General features: G+C 42.5%; 1 protein-coding gene across 3 annotated transcripts in view; it reads left to right on the top strand.

Moving 5' to 3' along the window:
- arhgef10la (Rho guanine nucleotide exchange factor (GEF) 10-like a) overlaps nucleotides 1–13,471 on the top strand; it is a 136,533-nt gene extending 123,062 nt beyond the window's left edge. For all 3 annotated transcript variants that reach the window (XM_079341945.1, XM_079341946.1, XM_079341944.1), the window contains 2 exons: nucleotides 5,358–5,480; nucleotides 7,008–13,471. In XM_079341945.1, coding sequence (XP_079198071.1) covers nucleotides 5,358–5,480; nucleotides 7,008–7,558 — 674 coding nt within the window. In that variant the 3' untranslated portion in view covers nucleotides 7,559–13,471. The remainder of the gene's footprint in view (nucleotides 1–5,357; nucleotides 5,481–7,007) is intronic.
- Nucleotides 13,472–14,768: the final 1,297 nt, after the last annotated feature.

Raw genomic sequence — 14,768 nt, 5'->3', positions numbered from 1 at the left:
TCTTCGTGTGTGCCTCCTTTTCAAGATGGATGAAATATTTATCAGCCTGCGCGGGTGTTTGTCTCCATTTTAATGGCTGTGATACGCTAAACAAATTAGATGGCAATGAAGCGTAGCTAAAACTGCCTGCTGGTGAAAAGTATAGTTCATACGAATCAACATCAGACTGTAACTCATGGTTCACGAGCACAGTCAGTGCGTGTACGATCTTCTTCGGCTGCAGCAAGTCGTATAAATGTTGTATTTTGTCTTTTTTGGTGAAGTCACAGACCAGTCTGTGATTGATGTTTTTAGAGCAACTCTCAAAGCTGCGGTAGTTCTTTATCTCATCAGAAATGAAAACGGGTCTTCTCCTGTGATTTGAGCAAAAAAAAAAAAAGAAAGAAGGAAAGATTATTTTTTTTTTAACTTGAAGGGGAGATTTCTCGAAGAACAGACGGGTCCGTGGTAGGAGGGAGTGTTACCTGTGACCCACAGGTCATTTTCACCCAGCGTCAGAGTCGCACGTTGGAGGGGGGGGGGGAGGGAGGGAGGCATCCTTAAAGGCCCCCGGCCCTCTGGGAAGTATCTCTGTGAAAGAAAAAGAGTTTTGCGGCTCATGTCTTCGGGATCCACCGAAGGCGAAGAATCTCTGACTTGGGTTGTGATTTGTTGAGCTCGCAGGAGACGAGAGCGTCTCCTTCGACACTCTGCAGCCACAGATAATGCCACACCAAATCCTGCTAGATTCCCCCCTCTGTCAAAAGGGTTCCCGCTCCTGAAGGTTTCTCCTTGACTTATGCAAGGACATGCAGTAATGATATACCCTCTAATCCTCTCCCCCCCTTAATGTGATTTATCCTCATCAGGGAGTTCTACTTGCAGTAAACAACAGGGAAGTTTTTGAAGCCGAGAAAACTGCTGATCTCTTCCCTACTAATGCCTTTAATAGTTCTATCCTGAGGGTGAAAAATAATATTCCAAAATAAAGTCCTTGGTGACATATCAGAGGGAACATTTATCTTTGGAGACATCTTCTTTTTTTAAGGCAAATACACCGACTCCCATGATGCACCAACTACTCTTCAGAGCGTGTGCGTCGCTGCAAAGACTTGGACGTGGCTCGAGGTTGAGCTGCACCTCCTTAATCTTGAGCGCTTTCGTCATTATCCTGCTTTATCGTTCGTTCTTTTAAAGACAATGCCTGGCGCCCACATCTCCCGACTACTTTTAGATTTCATGGCAACCCAAGAGTTGGTGTTCAGAAGAAGCACTCTGCCACTTAAGCTCTCAAAGCAAAAGTACAAATACACTCCGAGGAGATGTGAGCAGGAGGCTTAGAGTTTGTAAATAAAGGAGGGGGGTTTTTTTTCCAGGGCTTTTTGTGACAAAGAAAAGAAGCTGACGTGTAAGTGCCACACGCTGCAATTCCACCATTGGCCACTTGAGGCTGGCTCTGAAAATGAGTCAGTTCTCAGCTGACCCAGCAGAAATATCATCATCATATCTACAAAATATCTCAACTAATCATTGCAAATTCAGTCAACTTAAATTGTTAAAAGAAGCCTGGACATAAACTTTTTTTTACTTTAATAACTCATTTTTCTTTCATGTTTTTACAGTGTATAGTTGCCATAAAAAAAGGAATTTGCTATGAAGTCCAAAATGTCTCTTCTACCTGGTTGTAAATATGTTTTAGTTTCATACACCGGATGTTACCGTATTTGTTGTGAACTATGCACAGAAGTCAGGATTGTTGTTGGTTTTTCATCACAGAGAAAATGGCGGCTGACGTACTTTTTTTTATTAAAGTTTACTGGTTTGTGTTTTTGACCTGCAACCTGCTTTCCCAGGATGTAAACACACTGGCAATGAACACGCTACATCACCATGCATGCACTCTCTCAGCTGTCGTCTGATTTAATGAGCTCTACTCCAGCTCATTCCTTATTTCCACATTTTGATCATGCGGCCCCAAATCACCAAACGCAGAGCTTCAAAAACCCAAGTTGTGATATCTGGGATTCTCTACGTCAATACAATTAATTCAGTCCGAGTGCAACGGAGTTAAAAATGCACTTCATAATTAAGTCCGCTTTACACAAACACCGCCGAGGTCTCCACCTGAAAGCTTGTGGCTTCTGTGTTTGCCGACTGTCCTCCTCTGCTCCGCCTCCGCTCCCTCTTCTCCACACAGCGTCAGCATCCTACTCGCCGTGATTCATCTCCGCACAGTGACATGAATTAATTAATGACAGTGTTGGGCCACTCATGCAAATCATCATAATCTGAGCATCACAGTAAACAAACACATAAATTCAGCTACACGTGTAAATCAGCATTCTCTTAGTTGTGATCAGATGAGGGTTGGTGTAATTCAATTATAGTTGCCATGGATATTATGTGAAATGGTTCTATAGATAAACTAGGCCACAGTGGGAGCCGGCAGCTCAGGGACCACGGAGAGAATGCAAAAATAAATCCACAACAAACACAGTTTTTTCCCCAGCCTTTTTGTTAAGTGGAAACAAAGCATGTGCATGTATAATAAGGGAACAATTATCCTCCCTCTGTCGCGAATGCTGCGCAGGCGTCAGTAGAAACTGCAGACTTAGATAATGCATGTTTCCCTCACAAATCATTCTTGATCACCGGATGTGAAAATAAAAATAAAAAATCAGTGCCCCAAAGGAATGAAAAATCTGTCAGAATTGCATCACATGCAAAAAGTGATGTCACAACGTGCTCCAGTATGATATTCACTTATTTAAAAGTGTGAGTTAAAAGCACAGAGTGAAGTTGTGACAGGAACACACTGTCCAAGCTGTGTACCCTTAAAGGGATACTATCCCACTTTTAGAGCAGATTTAACCTGAAACATGTAAAAAAAATACCTGAAAATCTGCTGAGGAATAAAAGTAAAAGTAGAGTGAAACAGATCAGATCATTTCAAATAAAACAAAATGCATAAAAAGGACAGTCAAGAAGTTAAACATGCAGCAGCACAGGGTCTGAAGCGCACTGGATTTACCCACCCTTAACTCCCTGAGTCGGCGTGCGGAGTCTGTTAGTAGCAGGGAGAGGAAGGAGTTCATCCATAAAAAAAACAAACAAAAAAAAAAACTTCCTGTGAGCCTTTTTTGAGCCTCTGAGTGACGATCCAACAAGCTGAAGGAAGCGCCGTCCTGTCAGTTTGATTTGTGATTTCTTTATTTAAAAGGGACAACGCACATTAATTTAACAAGACAACAAAGTCACATATGTAAATGTTCCACATTTAGCCATGCAGGCTATTTTTTTAATCTGCAGTCCCTGGAAGGTTGAGGATATTTAAAACAACACATTAAAAAGCAAACAGGAGATTACAGTACAGCAACATAGGAATTACATATGTTAGCATTAAAGAACACAAGTGTTAGTTAAGACATAACACATTGATAAAGTGATTAATCATTCTGCTTTATTTAGACATCCATTCTCTCCCCCCGGATGGATCTGCAGGTTTCTTATGTTCACTTGTATGAAATGCGAGCGCTGTGATTGGACGGTGTGGCGTTCAGTTTGTCGTGGGGCCGCGGCGTCGTGTGTGGCTTTGTTTTAAAGTGAGTCACGCACTGAAAGTTCACAAGTCGAAGGCCGTCTCCGGATGAAAAGTATTTCCCCTTCATCAAACTTTGGATGCGATTAAGATCCTTAAATTAAAGGCAGGGTTGGTAATATCGGAAAACTTTTTCTTCCTTTTTCCTTTTTCAGAGCACATGAGTTATTAATTTCTGTCAGGACCTAAAGATGGTTTCAACCAAAATCTTGAACATGGTCAAGTCGTCCAAATGGTTTGACTTTTTTTTTCAGGTTAAAAACACGTTTGTTGATCTGACAAAGAAAGAAAAAAGTTTCACCAAAAAGAACCAAATGTCAGGCAGATATCCACACATGCTCACGCAGACCTTAAAAAAAAAAAGCCCTGCATGATGTCAACCTTCAGATTCTCTTCATGTTATCAATAAAAGATAACTTCCCCACATTTTGCTTTGTACAGTAGGAGGTGAATCTTTGAAGCTCAATATTTGAGGAACCACTCAGATCTGAAATACATGAAGTTCACAGAGTCCTGCTTCCGACATCGAGCGTCTCTGAGAGTTTTTCTTCAAACTGGGTCAGCAGCAGGTAGACAAATCCCATTTTTCATGATCTTTACATAACTCCGAGCACTGCGTGGTGGAGCTGTGTATATGCTGAGCATGCTGACACCGGTTACCTACGATACACAAGACAAGTTTCATTTGACCTCTTTCAATGGACAAGACGCTCTTCTTCAACAATTTGTGAAAAACATAATTCATAACTGACTTGATCACAGAGCTTGAATGAAATGAAAAACTATCATTGTTTTTCCCCTTTTAAATACATTTGGGGGGGTGGGGGGGTCCTATAAAATCAAAGGAAGACATTTCTCTATCTAATCTTTTTTCTTTTTTTTTTATGTGTATCTGGCTCTAGAAAACAGAATTTTTTTTTTTTTTAAACTTAAGCTCAAACTTGGGAGTTCGACTCCGACCTTCGCCCGATCCTTCTCCTCTCTCTCCTCCTTCAATCCGACACTGTCCACTGACATGTCAAGCATCAAAATAATAAACGGCTCTGTGTCTTTGAAGCTGTCGTCCTCAAAGTGAGCAGCGGTGGGGGGGGGGGGGGGGGTTTGACTCCAACCTATGGACCCCACACACTCTCTCTCTCTCTCCCTCTTCCTGCCTGATCTCCCACTGTATCCGCTGATGAAGAAGACATTCAGACTGAACTGTAAGATCGTCTCCATGACGACGTTCAGACGAGTTGGACTCAGCTTCCACTAAATGGTCAGCAGGTCACAGTCACTCCGTGCACAGCCGGGCTGTTCTCATGTGCGCACGGCTGCAGAAAGTAAATCTCACTGAAAACAACAACAGAACAAGTCGCTCGGCCTGCACACTACACATTCACATTCCTCAGTTTCAAGGATGGAATTTGAGCTTCCTGTTTGTATGTGAAGCCGGCACAGATACGGATACACTTTTCTATTTATTTGTTTTTATTGATATTTTTGCTTTTTCAAAAAGAAATGAAATGCTGGGTTTCCTGCAGCTTTGTGTTGCCTTCCAACAAATTCCTAACACTAACAATAACACGATCAGCATCGCCACAAATGGATTGGAATGAGTTTGAAAGAGAAGGAAGAGGAGATCGGTGCATCTCTATTCATAATTGTCTTCGTCTGATCCATAGTCTTTTTGGCCCCGAGTGTTCCTCGAAGGTTCCTTCGGTCCGTTGTAGTTCCCTCTCATTGTGTCGCACAGTCAGTGATGAATTTCTTCTTGTGTCTTTGATTTTTTTTTTTTCAGGTCAGAAGAGTATACGAGTGACGAGTCTCCTCATTTGCCAGGGGCTGCTCTGGGTGGGCACCGCTCAGGGCTTAATCATCACCCTTCCAGTTCCCAAACTGGAGGGCATCCCCAAAATAACAGGTATGGATCGACGGGCGGGGGGGGGGGGGGGACGACGGAGCGGTCAGAATAAAAACTGAATTTTTTTTTCCCTTCCTGAAAATGACTGTGCACTGCACATTATTGAGGTCACACTTCACATTTTTCCAGGCCGCTCGGGGAATCAGTGCAGATATAGCTCTGTATATATATTCTTCTCGGGTAATTTAAAAACTGCCCGGCGGCGATTTGTTGATAATCAAAAGTGAATGAGGTTGTTAGGTTTTCCACCTACACAAACAACACATCATGACCATCTTATTCCGAGCTACTTTATTAAATAAATGTAAATACGACACCAAATATAGCTACCCTGATTTCTTTTGCAGCATGATAAAATAAAAGATGATAAAGTAGCTCAGAGTGTAACAGAGGAAGAATACATCAGACTACATGAGGAGGCTGACATGTTTAATTTGACCCCCCTGCATTTCAACAAAATCATATTTTTGTTTCCTCGATTTGAAAAAATAAAAACAACAGACTATTAACTTTAACATTAATGTACAGAAATGTTTTCATTTAGCATCATCGTGCTCGGACACCAAGATCGATTAAAGACAGGAGCACAGCACCTGGGATGTTAGATGAGTTGTGCGTTAGTGTAGCAGGCCAAACAAAGACAGAGAGAAGTCGTCTTTAAAGGCAGATGTTTAGATGTTTAAGATTCAGAGCAACACGACGTTAACCACCAAGTCAATGTTCAACACACTCAGTGAAGTAAAGATGATTATTCTAGTTTAATAGTTTCCCAAATCCAGTGAGAGCCTGAGTGAGCTCCTCCAGCAGCAAGAGACGTGTCAGTGCTTTTATTTTTCTTTACTTCATGTCGATAAAAACGTTGAGTCGGTGCTTTAAGGTTCAACAAAGTTTCATTTAAGAGTCCGTTCTTCTGAATAGAAGTCTGAAGTGGACATCCATCTGTTTTAGTTCCTCCTCCTTCCTGTGATTGCACTTTTTTCAGACTGAAGACGTTCATAAATGAGCTCATATATGTGATACTGGCGTCCCAGTCTGTGAACTGTGTCACCGTATTGAGAGAGAGCATGTCATAGCAGGAGCTCCGCCCTCTAAAATAAAGGCAAAAAAAACATGCACGCACCCGAGAGCTCCACTGATATATCTCGCTATCTTCAGATATCAGAGCTCGTTTTTTTTAATTCTCTGTCATAACTGGACATTTCTCTGAGATTCAGATCAGAAGGCTGGTCACATAAAGGTCAGACTACAACATGCAATGCTGCCGCATGATGTATAAAAGACGACTTCTGTGTTTGGTTTGTGCACTTGAACCTCTGCGGACACAAAATAAACAAGTGAAGATCTCCAAACATCCATGAAGTGAACTTTTATCACACAGCGACTTGAATAGATTCAGTCTGTGGATGCATAGATTCATGTTTCATCTGGCACTTAATGTTCTGATTTAACTGTGAATGATGTGACTGTAACCTCCGATAGGAACACAACTGATGATGTTTTAATCTTCTCTCTGTCTGCCGGCTGCAGGAAAGGGAATGGTGTCTCTGAACGCTCACTGCGGGCCTGTTGACTTCCTGGTAGCGACCACCAGCTCTCTGTCTCCCGACCTCTTGAAGAGGGACTCCATGGGCGATGCTCCGGACTCCGCCTGCGGAGGCGAGGACCGCAGCGACACCTCCTCCCAGGAATCCCTGCAGCAATCCGGCTCCTACCAGGGCGAGGGACGGGGCAAAGGTCGCGGCGTTCTGCTGCAGTACAAGCTGCGCACCACGTCGGGACTTCCCGGGCGGCCTTTAACGGCGCTGGGCGGCGACGAGGCCTCGGACTCCTCCCTGGAGTCTTTGGAGCACAGCGTGGAGGACGGATCCATCTACGAGCTGAGCGACGACCCTGAGATGTGGGTGCGAGGACGACCTTGTGAGCGGGACGGAGGGCGCAGAGACAGGGTGATCTCCGCTGCCGTTATCTCGGGAGGGAAGGGCTTCCGGAGACTGAGGGAAGGAGCGGCGGCGGCGAGGACAAGCGGGGAGGGTTTCGAGAATATTCTCATGGTTTGGCAGCTCCCACTGACAGTGTGATTTGGTTTAATATATGACAAGGTGATGTGTATTTATAGACGTCTGGACAGCTTAGCCTTGAATCACTCGTTCCATAAATTCAAGGGATTTGAATACATGATGAGAAGGAGTCGCCGCGGTTACAGGGCTTGACATGCTATCATTCAGCCTGTGGAATAAGGACGTATACTGTTTACTAGAGGTACCGTCAGCCTATATAGGACGCTCTGAATGTCGAGGACTGTGTGTCATCATCTCCCCCGCAGCAGCAGCAGCAGAGGCCAACGCACATTCGTTCCCCCCGTGATCGTTTAAGATCGGGTTCCTCTCCCCGCCGCATTAGTTAAGATTGATACGCCTCAATTTAACCTCATCATGGCTGCGATAATGCGCTCTGCCGCTTTTATTTTATGCGGAGGAATTGTGTGCGAGCAGCCATGACAGCTCGGCTTGGAGAGGCAGTTGTTTTTTTTTTTTTTGTTTTTTGGTTGAATGTGCCACGCTCGGCAGAGTCAGAGATGGACATCTTTTATCTGATCCTGCGGGAGAGATCCCATCTGTGTGGAGCTGAAAGCTGGGGGACTTCCACTGCATCACAAAGCACATTAGCATCACTTTATTAGCTTTGCCAGCCTGTCTCTCATCCCATACAATGTGAACTTACCATACCTTCTATTCAGGCTCCGAAATTCAATCTCTGCTCTCTTTTTTTTTTTTTTTTTTTTAAAAAGACAGAATTTCATTTTTCATGTTTTTTCGTTTGCAGCTGTTGGAAATATGATTTGCTGGTACGAAAGATGAGTCGCTTCCAGGATGCTTCTCACGCTTTGTTTAGTCGGGTCGTGTAAGTACGCTCACTGGCTGCAAACTGCTTTTATAACAAATTGATTTTAAAACAAAACCTTTGAGGGTCAAAGACAATACTGCTCGACATCACAAAACCCATATTTGTGCTGCAGATAATCCTTTAACTATCACAGATTTATTTGAGGAAAACAAAACTTCTCGCTGCCAGAGTTTTAAGAGTGTCGTCTCGCCCTTGTACTGTACACGCCAGATATTTGTTTCATTATTCACTGTCATCCATCAGCGGGATGGAAACAAGTGTGTGTGTGTGTGTGTGTGTGTGTGTGTGTGTGCTGGGTTGTTAATGCAGAACTCACAGTAGCTGGAAAGCCCAGTTACACATCAAAAGCAGCGCTGCATAAACGGATGAAACAGAAGCTGTGCAGCCGTCCAAACGCCATCAGCGTGTTTTAAGAAAGCAAAGACACCTGAGAGAGAGAGACACATGAGCGTGCTCACTCTCAGTCACACACAACAAGATCCTGATTTCAGTCAGTGTTACAGAGCATTAGTCTGTGTTACAGTGAACAGACACCAGGAGGCTTTCAGACCGCTGCAACTTTTTCATACTTCTAGAAACAGTTTTTTTAGTTTTATTAGTTATTATTCCGAGAGGGGGGACATTCTGGTTCGCACTCTGTTAATGTAGAGACATACACACACACAGGCCTGAATCACACATCCTGTGGTGCATTAATGAAGCATTGCATTAATGGAGGGATGTCAGAGTGCGGCGGCTGCCCTCTCTGGAAGCGTTGGGGTCCGGTGTCTTCCTCAGGGGCCCCTCAGAGGTGCCCGAGAGGTGGTCTGATACCTCTCCAGCTACTCCTATATTTCATAGATCAGCATCAGGACCTGAACCAGCAACCTTCTGGTTCCCAACCCAAGTCCCTATGGACTGAGCTACTGCTGCCCCCAAATCCTTTGAACCCCCCCCCCCCCCCATTTTATTGATTCTGCATCGCAGGAACGATGAACTATTTCAGCCATGGTGGTGCGACTGCAGGAAGGTGTGGATGGCATGCAGTGAGCACACAGTGAACTCCCTGGAGATGTTTGTTCTGAAAACACCTCCTGATGATGTACACTGCTTGAGACTCTGTTTGCACGCTCAACTTTGGGAAACATTTGGAGTTTAATGCAGACATTAATATTCTAAAATCAGGTCGTGAGTTTGCAAGTAAACAACTAGAAATCCCTGTCGGCCACGGAAATTTCACATCTCACTTTTTGGATGGTTATCACGTCTTTCCACGAGAGCTGCACAACTAATTGAAACGTTATCAGAATCCCAATATGGCCGAGTGCAATATTCTTACAGCCGACGGAGCTTCATTTATAAAATCAGGGTCAAATGTGTGACGAGACTGAAAAAATCACAAAATACTCAAGTGTTGCAGAAATACTTTAAGTCTTTTCCTCAAGATGTAAAAAAAACAACAACTACACTTAGTTATTCTTTAAAACAACCAAATTCACATCCTCTTGATTTGAATCAATTTTCTCCGAGAAAATAATCACACAAAAATGTCACATGTACGAAAGACATCCATTAAATAATGACAGGAGAGAGTCTGGGTTTACATGCAGCAAAGGGCCATTGTCGGTTTCCACGGCCACGACAACCAGGAGCCTGTACATGACATACTGTATGTCACATGTTTGCCTTTCTGGCACCCGTGTTTTTTTTTCTCTTAAGATCCAACTCATTCATCTTATTTTTTTCTGGATAACAACGCTGTGGTGAGAAGTTTCTGTGAAGTGAATTTAAAAAATGTTATCCTGAAAATGACGAGACAACAAAGTCAAGATGTCAACCAAGCAACCAGCATTTTATAATTTATGGATGTGTGTCCTTTAATGGCTTCCGTACTTAAGACAGTAAATCCTTCCACACGTCAAATATCAAATAATATTAACAGGATGTTACTTTTCAATTCTTCAGCTCACCGAGAGTATACGCAATATGTCCTTAACCTGTTCGGCTTGTGAATCTATCTTTAAACACAGGTAGTTATAGAAGAACATATTTCTATGGTGCTTTGTAAAGTGGATGTTTTCCCCCTCGACGTGTAAACGTACGAACTCGGGGGGATGGGAAAGTGCGCCAAATCATCTTGTTGAAACGAGAAGCGCTCAGTCGTACTCGCGTGAAGTGTTTGCTTCATAACTCCTTCAAAGTTCACTCAACGAGCGTCGGCAGGATCGTGACAATAGACCTTAGGCTGCCAGCTCTCCTCGCATCTTTTCAGACGAAAGCAAGAAGCACATTTTCAGCGCGCTGACACAATAGGCGGAGGCCACACAAGGGCGCTGCAACCAGGCATTGTGGGTAAAGCGAGTGATGCTGAAGGTTAGTGCGTATCATTTTTCTCCAACGCCTGTTCCTACTTAGGCCTTCCTCATCTTATCCCCTCCATCACAGATGAAGCAGAAAGTGTACGTTCAGTCTTTTCCTGACGCACATTTGTATTTATTTTCTTCTCCTTCTCGTCTCTCCTCAAAACTCAAAAGTATTTAAATCTCGGACGCAGGAATCACGATAAAAAAAAGGATGATTTAAACAGTCCTTGGAAGCTGTCATCTAAATGTAAATCTCAAAGTCACGTAAAAAAGAAATGTGTTCTGGATTTCGTGTACAGTTCAGTGCTGCTGATTGGACGGCAGCTCCAAAGGTCACTCTGGAGCCTGAACCAGCAGATGAGTGTGTTTGCTCCTGCTCCAACAGACTGAGGAAATAAACATTTCGTTTTCAAGAAGGTGCCAAACAGTTGGCATGGAGGGATTGTTTGCTAAACGTATCTGCTTACAGCTGACACTCATCTCTGAAGTGTAGAGACCTTGGACGCACATTTCCTTTGCTTACACTTCATGTGTACAAGTATTAAACATGCACTGAATATGAATACTCCTGATTGAACGTACTGTACTACTAATGTCAATGTTATTGTGCTGATTAAAACATTAATGTAAAGAGGACTCTGCGACAGTGTTGATGTTTGAAATGAGCCTGTGTAAGGTGACGCTTTGCATTTATCTCTCCGTGGTGGTGTTGATGGATGTGATTGATATTTTATTTATGATGACATAAACTCTCCTTAGCGCGTCTGCTGAGATCTGGGAACATGGCTGACAGTTGTCACAGCAGCTTTATCAAAATGAGAACCTCACCTGATGAGGACTTTTTTCCCAAAGTTAGGCCCAATGTCCCGATGTTGCCTCAACCCTACATTACCCCTCTGTAATGTACATAAACGTGCTGCATGCCCTCCTCCCTGTCATATTTTATGTTTTGGATAAGTGACCATGTATTCATTGCAGGAGGGCACATAGGGCTGAGGGAACTCCAACTGCTCAGATTAGGAGATGTTATAAGTATCTGCCATTGGGTTCTGCATAATTACATGAAGCTAAATAATGGTGGTAGTGGTTTTGGAAATGCTAACGAAACAGCGACAAGCTAAAACCTGCTAACCGTTATAATGCAAATCTATACAGACCTCTTGACTTAAATGTTTGAAATGAAAACATGAGACAGTTCACTTTACAATGCGTGAAAGAGACATGAAGAATAAAGCAAGAAAACTTTTTACCTCGGTGGTTCTCAATTGGTGGGTCAGGACCCAAAAGTGGCCACAAATGTGTCCCACAAAGCTTTTTGAAAAAGTTTGTGTGGTGCGGTGAAATGATTTGTCCTGTCTGAGGGAACAAATTGCACCATTTTTCTGTACAAATGTCTGAAATTTGGGTAGCAATTTTTTTCGAAAGTTGGTGGTTGGTCCCAAAGAAAAGGCCTGTTGAGAAACACTGATTAAGATGAAACCGTTTGGTGAACGAGGTTTTAAACATGTTTTACATCTGCTGTAAAAATACAATGTGTCACTGACTTGTTTGCATAAATGGATTCTGATGATTCTGTTGTAATTTGTAAGCGACTGACCCAGCTACCATACTGAAAGGTTCTTGGTGTGAGAATGTGTTAAACATGGAGACTTCTTATAATTACATTTATTACGTCTACAATGCCTGACAGCCTGTTTGCAACCTGTGTGATAAACTCGATGCTCCTCTCATGACACACCAGACCTGATTGTTGTTCTTTGTTCCCACGTCTCAGCGATCACTTTGAGAGAGTAAAAAAATTAATAAAAAAATAAGTGAAGAAAGGCAAACTAGCCACAATGTAAGAGGACCTGTTACGCTCATTTCCCACCTCTGTCTTTTTACCACCAGTATCTGCTTGAGATTTACAGTCTGGGGAAGAAAACATTTTGCTCAGTTCAGCATCTTTTCAAAACGTGCCAGTTTCACGTCCCGCCTCTTTAAATTGATTTGCCAGCTGTAGCCCGATGTCAGCTTGTTACAAGAGTAGAGGTTAATTTAACATAATATGAACTGAAACCAGGATTTATTCTAACTTCAGAATTGTAACATCTTATACATAAAGATGGAGCTTTAAGCTTAAGCTCCCCTAAAAGTAAAAAAAAGCATTTTAAAGGAAGAATATGTGACTCTTTGATCCAGTAGATGTCGCCCTTGAGCCCCAGAATTCAACCAAAACAAACTGCTGTTTAGCCACGCCTCTGCTCTCCTACACGCCACCAAAACCCCCCTTTACCCACGTTCACACAAAGGATTTATCAGAACGCAACGTTACGCACATTAAGCAACACATTATCCTTTGCTTGAGCTGCTATTGCCTGTAGCCTGCATTGCTGCATTGCTGCGTTAGCAAGCTAATGTTAGCACACTTTAGTTAGCTTCGTAGCTTCACATTGACATAAATGAACACAGAGTGACCATGATCTAAACACACTCACATGAGAATGTTATTTATCCTTCCCTGGCTAAAACACCTTGATACGCATCACAGGCTCAGAGAGACATTTTACAGAGGATATTCTGTATTTCTGCTGTATTCAATGTTGCACATTCTTCCTTTAACGTTTCAGATAAACTAATTCGACATGCTGTCAGAAGCACATGGAAACACAGCGCTCATTTCCTTTTGGTACAAACTTTAATGTTCGATGTCTAAACTTGTCTAACAAGCTTACTCTGAATTCAATAAAACCTCTTCAAACATGACTCGTCATTTCTATTTTTGATGTACCAGTTTGTGACGTTGTGTGTCGTGAAATATTTCAGTACAGTGCATGGCCGCAGGAAGTGGGGGTGCCCTAGGGGCGAGGGGGAGCTTTTTTTAATTTAAAAAATTTACATATATTAAAATTATTTTTAAATATTTTTAAATATTTAAAAATATATATTTGTTTAAATATTTTTTATTAAATAATTTATAAATTTCATTTTCCCATTACTTTATGAATGGGAAAAGACTTTGACACGCATAGGCCATTACATGTATTTCTTGATTTTGATTTAATTATTTTTAGGCATCATCAACACAAGTTCACGGAAGTTACGTTGTCTACGTCAGGTAGGCTCGTGGTTGCAGACGCCGAGTAAAGTGAAAAGGTTCCCTGCTCGGTCTACGAGTGGCACAGTTGAAGATGTAGCATCGTGTTGGACTAAACTCCACTAACAAACAAGATCCATGTTTTCAGAGACAGAAACACTGATTGAGTTACGTCTGTGCATTCACGTCTCTGTGGCCTCACCTGAGCGCACCTTCTCAGCCTTGCGTCTTTTGAAGACACGCAGCACCATGATGACCCAGAAAAGACTCACAAACCATTAATTGATGTATGCCAACACAGACATAATGAACTCTCTGGACGTTCGTCCTTTATTTCCACGACCCCAGAGCGCACCTGGACATTTGGACACCTGTAAGCAGGACATCCTGTCTGCAGCTCAAAGTAAGATCATGGTGCCGCCGCGCACTTTCATGTATGCAGTTTAATGTCACACTGTAGTATTTTTGTAAGCTGGTGAGGATTGAGAGTGTTACTTTGATCGTGTGTTCAGTGCGTAATGGATTTGGAGAACTGTTTAATAACGTATACATGGTTTGGATTGTTTCCTTGTGGCTTGCGTAAAAAGGTTGGAGATGGAGAAAGAAGTGTGATTTTGTGCTTCTGTTTGCGTAATGAATGTGGAGAGCTATTCAACAATGTGCTTAGATTGTCTGAGATTATTTCTTTACGCTGTGCGTAAAAGGATTTAGGAGCTGAAGTCGTGCGTGACGTAAATGTAGGTGCAGTGACTCAGGTTGATGCCAGCTGATCAAACCTGTTGCATTGTTAAAGTGTTTATTGTGAAGTTTGAGTAATTGTGCATATATTACTCTGAGAACTGATGGTGTGTGTGTGGCCCTGGCTGTGTTCACTGAAGAGTGTAAAACAATGACGTGGTGAATCTTCATCTTTTAAAAAAATATTTAAATGTATATATTATAAATGTAATCTAAATAGGCCTTTAG

Source organism: Symphodus melops, assembly GCF_947650265.1.
Source record: "Symphodus melops genome assembly, chromosome: 4".
Lineage (NCBI taxonomy): Eukaryota > Metazoa > Chordata > Actinopteri > Labriformes > Labridae > Symphodus > Symphodus melops.
The sequence above is the reverse complement of the archived record's forward strand: the minus strand, read 5'-3'. Positions and strand labels throughout refer to the sequence as shown.